Source organism: Desmodus rotundus, chromosome 8 (genome assembly GCF_022682495.2).
Source record: "Desmodus rotundus isolate HL8 chromosome 8, HLdesRot8A.1, whole genome shotgun sequence".
In the NCBI taxonomy this organism is placed as follows: Eukaryota; Metazoa; Chordata; class Mammalia; order Chiroptera; family Phyllostomidae; genus Desmodus; species Desmodus rotundus.
The window spans coordinates 45,828,583-45,839,970 of NC_071394.1; the positions used below are offsets into that span (position 1 = coordinate 45,828,583).

The 11,388-nt window shown below is 41.7% G+C and overlaps 1 protein-coding gene across 2 annotated transcripts in view; it reads right to left on the bottom strand.

The window, feature by feature from the left end:
* Positions 1-2,020: 2,020 nt before the first annotated feature.
* LYN (LYN proto-oncogene, Src family tyrosine kinase) overlaps positions 2,021-11,388 on the bottom strand; it is a 128,705-nt gene continuing 119,337 nt past the window's right edge. For both annotated transcript variants that reach the window (XM_053929452.2, XM_053929451.2), the window contains exon 13: positions 2,021-3,464. In XM_053929452.2, the coding sequence (XP_053785427.1) occupies positions 3,262-3,464 (203 nt within the window). In that variant the 3' untranslated portion in view covers positions 2,021-3,261. The remainder of the gene's footprint in view (positions 3,465-11,388) is intronic.

The window sequence follows — 11,388 nt, forward strand, 5'->3', positions numbered from 1 at the left end:
CTTAGAATACCCAACGCAGTCAGGGAGATTCCACTTCAAAGGTATTTTGTTTGCTTTGTTTTACAAGGAAATAATGTGAAACAAATCTATTCCTTCTGTGGTCTTAAATGCGCCCGATTTTTCAGCTGTGAAAGAGGTAGGACCTGCCGTACCTTCAAGGGCTGACATGTGAGTTAGAGGTAACTTTAAGAAGGGCCAAAGCACAAAAGGGAGCACTGAGGAAGTGATGGGTGTGTATCTGTGTATTTCTAATCACCATTTCCATCAGGAAGAATAGTAAGGCTCATCTTCACTTAATCTGAAAACTCCAGGTAGTCACAATGTAGGAGACAGAGAACTGAAGTTTCTATTCCACTAGGCAAAAGTAGAAAATGATGTTACTAAGGGAAGAGATGGCTGGTGTGAATTTAAGAAATAAATTGGTAGTGGGACTTGGCAGTTAAATCATAAGGGCTGGGGAGATGAGCTACAGGATGAACATTTCTTTTAATTCAGTTGCTGGTGTTCCAGAACTAGTGCTATTAGCAGCTACTGTCCCAGATGTGGTTTGTTTGAGTGAAAAGAAAGATAAAAAGCCATCACCACAGACAAAACTGGAAATGAGTTTATACTTACATCTCAGTGCCCTTGACCTACCCTGCTGTGTAAGTAAATAAACATGGTCCCTCCTTCTATTGACCTCTTATGCACTTTTGGGACAGGGGTCAAAGCTTCTGGGGTGCAGAACCTCCCCTAAAAGGATTGGATTGTGTGCTTCTCTAGTGGGATTCTGGCAGAATCTGGGGAGGCCTGCTTGGAGGGGCTATGTTGGCACTAGGGGTCCTTTTCTAATAAAAACACCAGTATTAAGCCTCTAAATTTTACTTTATGTTCAGTGAGACTCATGTTTGTAAGAAAAGAAAAAGGCAAAATATTTTCTCCCTCTTTCTCTTCTATTCCTCCCTTGGAAAACCAACCCACTGAGGAAAGAGAAGGCTGGTCTTCTTTTGAGAAGATAACTTTGCAAAAGGAGCAAAGCAGAGGAGTGGCTCTCAACCCTGAGAACACACTATAGTCACTGAGGAAGCTTTTCACATATAGCAACATATGTCCCTCCCTGCAGAGCAGCAGAGCCAGGAAGTCGGGGAGCTGGCATTCTCTCTTTCAGTTCTCAACAATGGCCCGAGTTGTGATGATGTGGACCATGCTGAGTACCACTGGAGACCCTAAGATTATACAAAAACTACTCAGCCCCTCATTTCACCCGTCAGCCACGAGGAGGGTGGAATCCCACTGCCAAAGGAGGGGACTGGGGGTATTGTCCACTGAGTGCTACGTGGCTGGAGCACATGCTGAAAGTGAGGGACGTGGCCCGGGCGGCTGGAGACCATATGCTTGACTGGGAGGGAAAGTTGAATGTAAAATGGTAAAAGGAAATAGAATTGAGAAAAGAAAAACCAAATGAAGATATATTTAGTAATCTTCTAGAGACTTCTTTTTGTTTCAGGAATTCTTTACACCTTCTCTGCACATAGTATGTTGTGTCATATGTATGAGTCAGAAAGAAAACGTGAACAAGTGGAGGAACATAGAAAACTTACCACTGTCAATCAAGTGACTAGCTGTGCAGACATTACGTGACGATAATCTATCTTTGCAAGCGTGGTACTTGTGAATCAAGACTTTTAGAATATTTTAGAAGGGACAGTAAAAGATCACACAGGAAAAGAAGACAAACTTCAGGCAAGAGTAGAATATTTTATCCCTTCCCCTAGGCACCCAATGCCTATCCAACACACATCGGGATTGTAATGTGCCTGCTCAGTCTGCTTGAAAACAAATCCTATTTGGCCCCATAAAGGGGTGTTCAGGCGTCTAGGCCATCAACTCAGTTCTCCAGTCTGGAAATGCTCCAAGGATGGAGGCAGAACCTCCATGTGACCATATGGAATCACCTTTCATCCACCCCGCCCCCCGCAACTGGTACTCAGTTTTATGTTGACACTAGTTGAAATGTTAAACACAAGTAAAAAGTCTGAAATGTTATTGGGCCAGGTGTATTAAAATAAAATCAAAAAATAGAAATATTAGGTATATACATGATAGCATAAGTGAAACATGTGGTAAAGCATTTTTCCATTTAGAGCTTACAGTAGTAAGAAAAATTTAGTAAACAAAACCACTTGCATCTCTTGTTACAGTGGCTAATCAGAGCCTCCTCAGTCGCTTATCTTCCTTTCCATCCTGTATAAATAGACTCACACATTTCTCACACCATTTAGAAAAGACTGCTGAATCATAAAATAGCCCCCAAATATGGCATTTTTACTTTGAGTACAACTAAAATTAATATTTGATGATTAAAACAATGTTTAAATCATTTGAAGCAATAAAGAAAATTTTTATGTTTTATAAGGTTCTGCAGAGATTAGAATCCTATTGTTCTTCCAACTACATTGTCAACAAAAGTCTGTATATAGGACATTGTGGAGTTGAAAAGCCAGACCGTTTAAAAATAGTCATTCTGAAGGTAGAGCAGTTTCTGAGGCTCTTCTCCCTTTCCCGGGAGGTCTGGGCAAGGCCCGGCAGTCGGTGAGGTCCACGTCACGTAACACAGCAGCTCTGCATGGCTCACAAATGACATGCCTACAGGAAAGAAACCAGAAAAGCGTAGCCGCTTCCTCTCTGGGGGTGCTGGGCAGTCTCCACAGATGGAAACATTTAACAGATTTCAGGTGGAGGGACAATCACTGAAATCTGTGAAAGACATTTTCAAGCTTCTGACTTCACCTGCAAAATCTAACAGGTTAGATTAGTAATTTTTAAACAAATAAGCCAAAGCATAGAGAAAATACGAAGAAGGACCATGATAAGTATCTGGTTATTTTACTTTTATAAATGAGCTTAGGTCTACTATTTGAGATTTATTGAAATGGCCTCTGAACCTTTGAGTCACACATCCAATTGTAAACAAGAGGCCAGAGTGGGCGTATTTTGGATAGAACAGGTGTTTTTTCCTCAGCAGGCTGTATTCAGATGTTGGTATAGCCAAGCAAGACGGCCAGCTGGAAGAAGGCCAAGGGGCAGAGTTGTGGGCATCCTCTGGTGAGAAGATACTCTTCCATGTAGAGAGTGTTTCTTCCTGAGTAATTTAGCCTCATTTCAGGAAGCAGGGATGGTAGATGATCTTAACACATGAAAACTAGTGCAACCAGTCGTTGTTATTGTTTCTTCTTTAATGAGGCAGCTGTCCCTGTGAAGGGCTACCGATCTTGCTGCGCTCTAAGGCTGCTGCTGATACTGGCCTTCTGTGGCAGTGTAGAAATCATCCAGGACGCTCTGCAGGTAATCAAACGTTGGCCTCTCTTCTGCCTTTTCTTTCCAGCACATCTTCATGATTTCATAGAGCTCCTCCGGGCAGTTCTCCATGCGAGGCATCCTGTAGCCCTGAGACAGTGCGGTCATCACATCGGCATTAGTTCTCCCTAAAGCACAAAAGAAGAAAATGCCATACTTAGCAACCTGGCTGAGGGGTAAGCATTGCACTGGTCTTGCTACCCACATCCCGCATCCATTACTAAAGCAACCTCTAAACAGGGGTGTCAAACTCATTTTCACTGGGGTCCACATCAGCCTCATAGTTGCCTTCAAAGGGCCAAATGTAATTTTAGGACTGTATAAACGTAACTACTCCTTAACTGTTAAGGAGTTGAAATTACATTCAGCCCTTTGAAGGCAACTGCGAGGCTGATGTGGTCCCTGGTGAAAATGAGTTTGACACCCCTGCTCTAGAGGCTGCTATGGGCTGAATCATGGCCCCGGAAAATTAATATATTGAGGTCCTAGCCCCTAGTACCTCAGAATGTGGCTGTATTTAGAGACAAGGCCTTTAAAGAGCTCATCAAATGAAAATGAGGCCTTTAGGGTGGGCCTAACCCAACCCCACTGGTGTTCTTACTAGAAGAGAGCAGGACACATGGCAACCCAGGACCTGTGTGCACAGAGGAAAGGCCGTGTGAGTACACAGTGAGATGTCCATCTCCGAGCCAGGGAGAAGCCTCAGGGGAAGCCAGCCCTGCCAACACCTTGATCTCAGACCTCTGGCCTCCAAACCTGTGAGCAAACCATTTCTGTCGTTTGAGCCACTCAGTCTGTGGCATTTTGTTACGGACACCCTAAGAAATGGATATGAAGGCTGAGAACATTTCTACAAGCAACTACATAATAGACATTTTAGTACAAAAGGGATCAAGGCAGCATTCAGTCTGCCAAGGGAGACAGGCAAATGTGGGGTAAGCAGAAGACAAGGCAAGTTCTTTCACGACGAAAGGATGTTGGATGGCTGACCTTGTGAATGGCCTACTGAAGCCCAGCCCCAACCCTCAATCTCAATTTCTTTTATAGTATTTTTTCACCTTCTATCTATAATACATCATCAAAATCATATGCACATATATGATCTTATACTAATATTTTAACAAATCAGCTCTTCGTTGTAAATTTACTTAAAGAAGTTAGGTTCCTTGAATCAACTAAGCCAACTGATTATGTCCCAATTACTAAACTACCTGTCCTCAGCACAGGCGAGTCAAAGCTCACACTGACTCTGGAATGTGTGTATCCTCGATACCCCGTGAGGGAGCGAGGTGCTGTTGTTCCTACAGAGCTCTGTGAGGGGACTGACCGTGGAGAATGGCTTTAATGTGGTCAAATGTCTCACAGTAATTCAGACGCTGAACTTCCGATCTTTGTTACTGAAATAGTTTTAAGAAAAAAAAAGATCATTTTAACAACATTTTCCTCCATTATTAAAATGGGGAAGAGAAATGAGCTAATGTACCAGTTTTAGCAGTACCTACTCACATCTGTGTTTTACTTATTTTGTGCATACCTTATTCTGCAGAGACAGGAACTTCTCCAGAGAGGAGCTGTATGCCATCCAGAATATTTTCATGCAAAATATGTACACTGTCTGCCCTGGCTGGTAGCTGAGTTGGTTAGAGCATTGCCCTGATATGCCAAGGTTACAGGTTCAATCCCCAGTCAGGGCACATACAAGAGTCAACCAATAAATACAAAATGAGTGGAGCAACAAATCAATGCTTCTCTCCCCCACCCCCCGACCTCAAACCAATAAATAGAAAAGTAAAAAAAAGAATATGTACACTATCTGGCACATGTGGAACTCCATCGAAAACAATTGCCTTTCCATAGCTACCTTCTTCCCTTAGCCATAGATTTTACCACTAGACTCTTAAAAGATAGCTAGAAGCTTAGGAAAAATGTCATTTACCAGCTTTGGAAAAGAACCTTCTTTTGAGTTTACTCTCTAAGCAGTGTTTTTCAATTTATGGGTCACTACTCATTTAGGATCAACAAATTCATTTTTTAGGGAACTACCAGTATTTAAAAAAATTAACAATAAAAAAGATCAGAAGGCACTATACATGTAAAAGTTAATGTGGCTTATGAAAATTTTGTTTTATATATGGAGTAGGTTTCTGTATATTTCTTAACATGGGTCATGATCAGTGACATCTGAACTCTGCGCTTAACTAACCTTTCATCTAAGGACACAGTGACTGAAAGGCCCTGCCTGGATTTAAACCTCTGAAAGAAGACATGATTGTTTCTGTGTGGAAAGCACCCTTGGTTTTAAAATGGAAAGATCCAAGCAAACTTTCTAATTGTTAAGATCTTTTGACACAATTTACAATAGCCAAGTACTGGAAGCAACCTAAGTGCCCAGCAGCAAATAAGTGGATCAAAAAACTATGGTACATTTACACAATGGAATTCTACACAGCAGAGAGAAAGAAGGAGCTTATACCCTTTGCAACAGCATGGATGGAACTGGAGGGCATCATGCTAAGTGAAATAAGCCAGGTGGTAAGGGACAAATACCATATGATCTCATCTTTAACTGGAACATAATCAACAGAAGAAAAAAGCAAACAAACTATAACCAGAGACATTGAAGTTAAGAACAATCTAACAATAGCCAGGGGGGATGGGAGAAGGGACAGTGGGGAGAAGGGTTTTCAGGAACTACTATAAAGGACACATGGGGAGGGTGGAAGCAAGGGAGGGAGGTGGGTTTGGCTGGGATGGGGTAGAGGGGTGGGGAGAAAATGCAGACAACTGTAATTGAACAACAATAAAATAATTGCCTTCTAATCTTCTTTAAAAAAAAGAAAAAAATAAAGAAAGGTCTCTTGTTTAGATGGTGAATTACTTTTTCTCATGTCAATTTCTGAAATACCATCTTCAAATATTTGTGTAACTCGGATGTTCTAACTAGAAGACTTCATTTGATTCTCATTGCTTGGAGCCATGGGGCTCATTTGCATCGCTTTCTTTATTTGGGGTTGGGGTCTCCATAAAATTTGTGGCTTTGGCATTGCCTGACTCTTGAAACTAGCCAAGTTCACTTAAATAACTTTCAGAAGAAATCTCTGTGTTTACTTCCGCATGGGGGTTGGGTGTGGGTCTGGGATCCTGGTGGGGGCCTCATTTGCAGGATGATAGACAAGGCAGCTGGGCCTGTGAACTTGGTTAGGAATATCTTTCACTTCCTTCCTGGAGAACCTCCAATGGCATAAAAGGTCAGAATGTGCCCATGGAAGACAAACCTTTCTAGGGCCCCTTAACCCCAATGCAGACTTTTCTTCCTTGTTCTCGTATGTGCTCCTAATAATGAAGAACTGTCTTGATACGGAAAAAGGCCAGGAATGTTCCATTCTGCCTAGGGAATTTAATTTGATAAGAAGAACAAAAGGAAGAAAATCTGGAGTCTATCTTTTAATGTAAAAATAAACCAATAAACAAAATAAGGCTATCAAAAAAGTCTTAGATTAAAGTCTAAGATTAAAGCTGATACTTGGTAATTTGTCTGTTGTTAGGTCAAAAACAGCAAACACCTATTGGCTGGTGATCTTAAAATGCAAGCATTTTCATAGTCTATCCTTCATGCTTTCAACAATCATTTATTGAGTACTTACTATGGGTATTAGCTAGCACTAAGCTCTGAGAGATACAAGAATGATGAAGACAGAGACTTATCCTCAAATGGCACACACTTCCCGGGTGGGGAAGATGCCCCCAGGACAGGGAGGTGGGTGAGCGGGAGCAGGAAGTAACAGCTGGAGTGGGTAGGAGTTAGTAAAGACTAAAGGTTGGTGAAGGAGCGCAGGAAGGAGAAAAATGAAGCATAGCAGAGATTAGAAAGGAACAGGGTATTTGTGACAGGAGATGAGAGCCCAGCAGCTCCGGGAACTATGACAATCTTAAAGACAAAAGGGCCCTCAATGAGTGTGAGAGGAAGGAAGTACCAGCTACCATGGGACCCCAGACTCCCACCCAATAATACTTCCAAAAGGGCAAGTTAGTGTTTTCTGAGCACGCTGTGACCGGGGTGAGCATTTGCAGCAGGATGAGTTTCCTGGCCCTGATTCACCAGGGACACTGAGAAGCTGCACATAGCTGGTAAGAAACAGCCAGGAAAGACATGATACTTTGGAAAACTGTCATTTTCAAATCTCCTCTCTCTCTATAAAAGCAAAGCAACACAAAACCCCAACCACAAAGATCCCTTCTCATTTTTTCAGAAAATTCAAATGTAGATATTATTATAGTTTTGCTTTTAAGAGAGTGAAGATCTTTGCCCGTCTTCTTTTTTTCCCCCTCTTTAATTCATTCCCTCCAAAAACACAACAAGGAACAGAAACGTCAAGTCTGTCCTTGATGAAGCTGGGAGACACCTGTCAACCAGAGGCAGAAGGAGTCTGAGCCAAGAGGAGGAAAGTGAAATTACCGCACCTGCAAGAAAGGGACGGGCAAGATGTGTCCTCACACCAGTTGCTCCTGGGGGGGCTCCACATCGTTACCACACATGCAGAGGTGAGGTGGGTGGGCGCAGACAGGACGGTACCTATAAAGCCCACCTGGCAGGTTTCAGGTTTGCCAGGGTAACGCTGGAGAAACTGAAGGCACGCCAAGCCCGGTGGAGGTGGGGGTAAAAGTGTCGGATGGAAGACCCGGAGTGAGGAGAAATGTGGAACATGAAAAAGTGAGACACATTTGACACCTCACAACTTGGATGAACCCGGAGGACATTATGCTGAGTGAAATCAGCCAGGCACAGGAGGACTAGTACAGTTTGGTTCCACTGAACAGGAGGTACCCGAAGTAGTCATATTCATAGAGGCAGAGTGAAATGCAGGTTGCCGGGGACTGAGGGGTTGGGGAAATGGAGAGTTAGTGTTTAATGGATACAGTTGCAGTTTGGGAAGATGAAATAGTCCTGGAAATGGTGGTGATGGCTGCACAACATGGTGAATGTACTTAATTTAATGCCACTGGACTGTACACTTAAAAATGGTTAAAATGGTAAATTTGATTCTATGTATATTTTACCATAATAAATAAATACCAAAAAAAAAAAAAAAAGACACAACTGCCCCCTCCCCAGTAAGCCTCCGCGATGTGCACGTCCTGGTTGTACCCGCAGGCAGGGCCTGGAAGACTGTCTTCTGCAGGAGCTCAGGAAACAGTCCTGAAGCCTGTGAGGGTGCTGACAAGTAAGCCCGGCCGTCCAGAGACCCTTGTTCTCATGAGATATCTCACCAAAGGAAGGGGAGAAGGCAGGGAAGGACACAGTGACAGGGACAGGAAGAGCAGACATGAGACTCCGAGAATCACTCCAGGAGGTCTACCATCTTCCTAGCAAGTGATTCCGAAATAGAAGAAAAAGTGGAAAGGAGGGTGCAATCTATGGAAATTTCCCGTAATTTCTGTATAAGTTTCCAAATTGAAAGGACAAAACAAGGACCCAGCATCACGCAAAAATGACAAAGCACCACACCAAAGTACAGACATGTCAGGGATAACGGGAGATCCTGGGTTCTTCCACAGCGGAAATGAGATCCTAGACAGAGGCTGTGGTCAGAGGCCGTCAGCCTTCGGCCCAACCACTTCAGAAGGTGGATTCAGAGGAAGAATTTGTTTAAAGTTCTAGGTCAAAGGGTTTTGAGTTGTAGCATTCATAACATAAGCAAATTTGATAATTGTACTTACTTAGCTACTTAATTTTATTTAGGTCATGAGTCTTTCAAGAAAAAGTCCTATTTGGGAATGCATTCCATCTTCTAAGCAGGAATTAGAAACAGAATAATAACATCAACGCCTCAAATTTTCATGAGGACAAACTCTAAAACCATGTACAGCAGCAACTGAGATAAACAACCTTGCTCATTCAGCGCTCACTCATCACGGAGAGCCAGAAAATGCTTGAAGTAAACAATTCCTCGTGGCTTGGAGTTTGTGGGGGCTAAAACTTCAAAGCACAAAATTTTTTTGAACTGACAGTAATTGGACACAAAGGATTTTTGAGATTTGCCCAAAATATAATTAATAGGTACGAAGTCTTTTTTTTAAATTTCAAACTCTCAATTTATGTGAGAAATTGATGCTTTTTAAAAAATTTAATTGTTTTATTGTTGTTCAAGTACTGTGGTCTGCATTTACCCCCCACCAGTCCCCACTACCCACCCCAGCCATCCCCACCTCCCTCCCCTGATTCCACCCCTCCTTGGTTTTGTCCATGAGTCCTTTATAGGAGTTCCTGAAAACCCTTTCCCCCTTTCCCCCTATTATCCCCTCCCACCTACCCTCTGGTTACTGTCAGACTGTTCTTAATTTCAAGGTCTCTGGTTATATTTTGCTTGCTTGTTTGTTTTGTTGATTAGGTTCCAGTTAAAGGTGAGATCATATGGTCTCATTTGGAGATATTCATCTTTCACTGCCTGGCTTATTTCACTTAGCATAATGTTCTCCAGTTCCATCCATGCTGTCACAAAGAGTAGGAGCTCCTTCTTTCTCTCTGCTGTGTAGTATTCCATTGTGTAAATATAGTTTTTAGATCCACCCATTTACTCATGGGAACTTAGGTTGCTTCCAACACTTGGCTATTGTAAATTGTGCTGCTATGAACATTGATTGGGGTGCATAGGTTCTTATGAATCGGTGTTTCAGGATTCTTGGGATAAAATCCCCGCAGTGGAATTGCCAGGTCACAAGGCAGTTCCATTTTTAGTTTTCAGAGGAAATTCCATACTGTTTTCCACAGTGGCTGCACCAGTCTGCATTCCCACCAATAGTTCATTAGGGTTCCCTTTTCTCCACATCCGCTCCAACACTTGTTGTTTGTTGATTTGTTTATGTTGGCCATTCTGAGCAGCATGAAGTAGTATCTCATTATGGTTTTAATTTGCATCTCTCTGATGGCTAGTGATGCTGAGCATCTTTTCATATGTCTCTGGGCCCTCTGTATGTTCCCCTTGGAGAAGTGTCTGTTCAGGTCTTTTGCCCATTTTTTAAATTGGGTTTGTCTTCCTGGAGTGGAGTTGTGTGAGTTCTTTATATATTTTGGAGATCAAACCCTTGTCTGAGGTATCATTGACAAATATGCTTTCCCATACAGTTGGTTCTCTTTTCATTTAATGCTGCTTTCTTTAGCCATGCAGAAGCTTTTTAGTTTGATGTAGTTTCATTTGTTTATTCTTTCTTTTATGTCCCTTACTCTAGGGGACATATCAGTAAAAATATTGCTGCATGGAATATCTGAGAATTTCATGCCTATGTTTTCCTCTAGGACTTCCATGGTGTCACAACTTTTATTTAAGTCTTTTATCCACCTTGAATTTATTTTTGTGTATGATGTAAGTTGGTGATCGAGTTTCATTTTTTTGCATGTAGCTGTCCAGATCTCCCAATGCCATTTGTTGAAGAGGCTATTTTACTCCATTTTATGCTGCTGCCCCCTTGGTACAAAGGCTTTTTCTAAAAAATATGTTATAAAAAAATCTTTTTCCTGGACTATATTCCAACGTGCACAGAAATTCATGGTCTTAGCTGTGCCTGCTCAAACTCTCTACCTCAATGAGTAGGATGCAAATAGGAAATGACACACCTACACTATACTCACTCCTACACATTTAGTATTTGACTACTAGAAGTTTAATCAGTAGCCTTATTGACAAAATTGTTTTATTCTCTCTCATATTCTCAAAATGCTGTTCTATGATGGCTGGGGAATAGGGATAAAACACACCTTTCACTATAAGCCTCTTTGTATCTTTTGAACTTAGAACCAAGTGATCATATTCATATTTAATAAGTAAAATTAGGGAAAAATTTTCCTTAAGAAATAATACTGCAATATTTAGAACTATGAACAGTAAGAATCAGTAGATGCCTATGAGGCGCATCTGCAAGCGTAAGGCCAGGAGTGTTTTGCACTAACTGATTTTTCATGTGCATATATTACTTAGACAAGTATTAAAATATGTAATAAAAACATAATTGTAAAATATTGGAAACTTCAAAAATTTATGAAGAAAATTATTATAA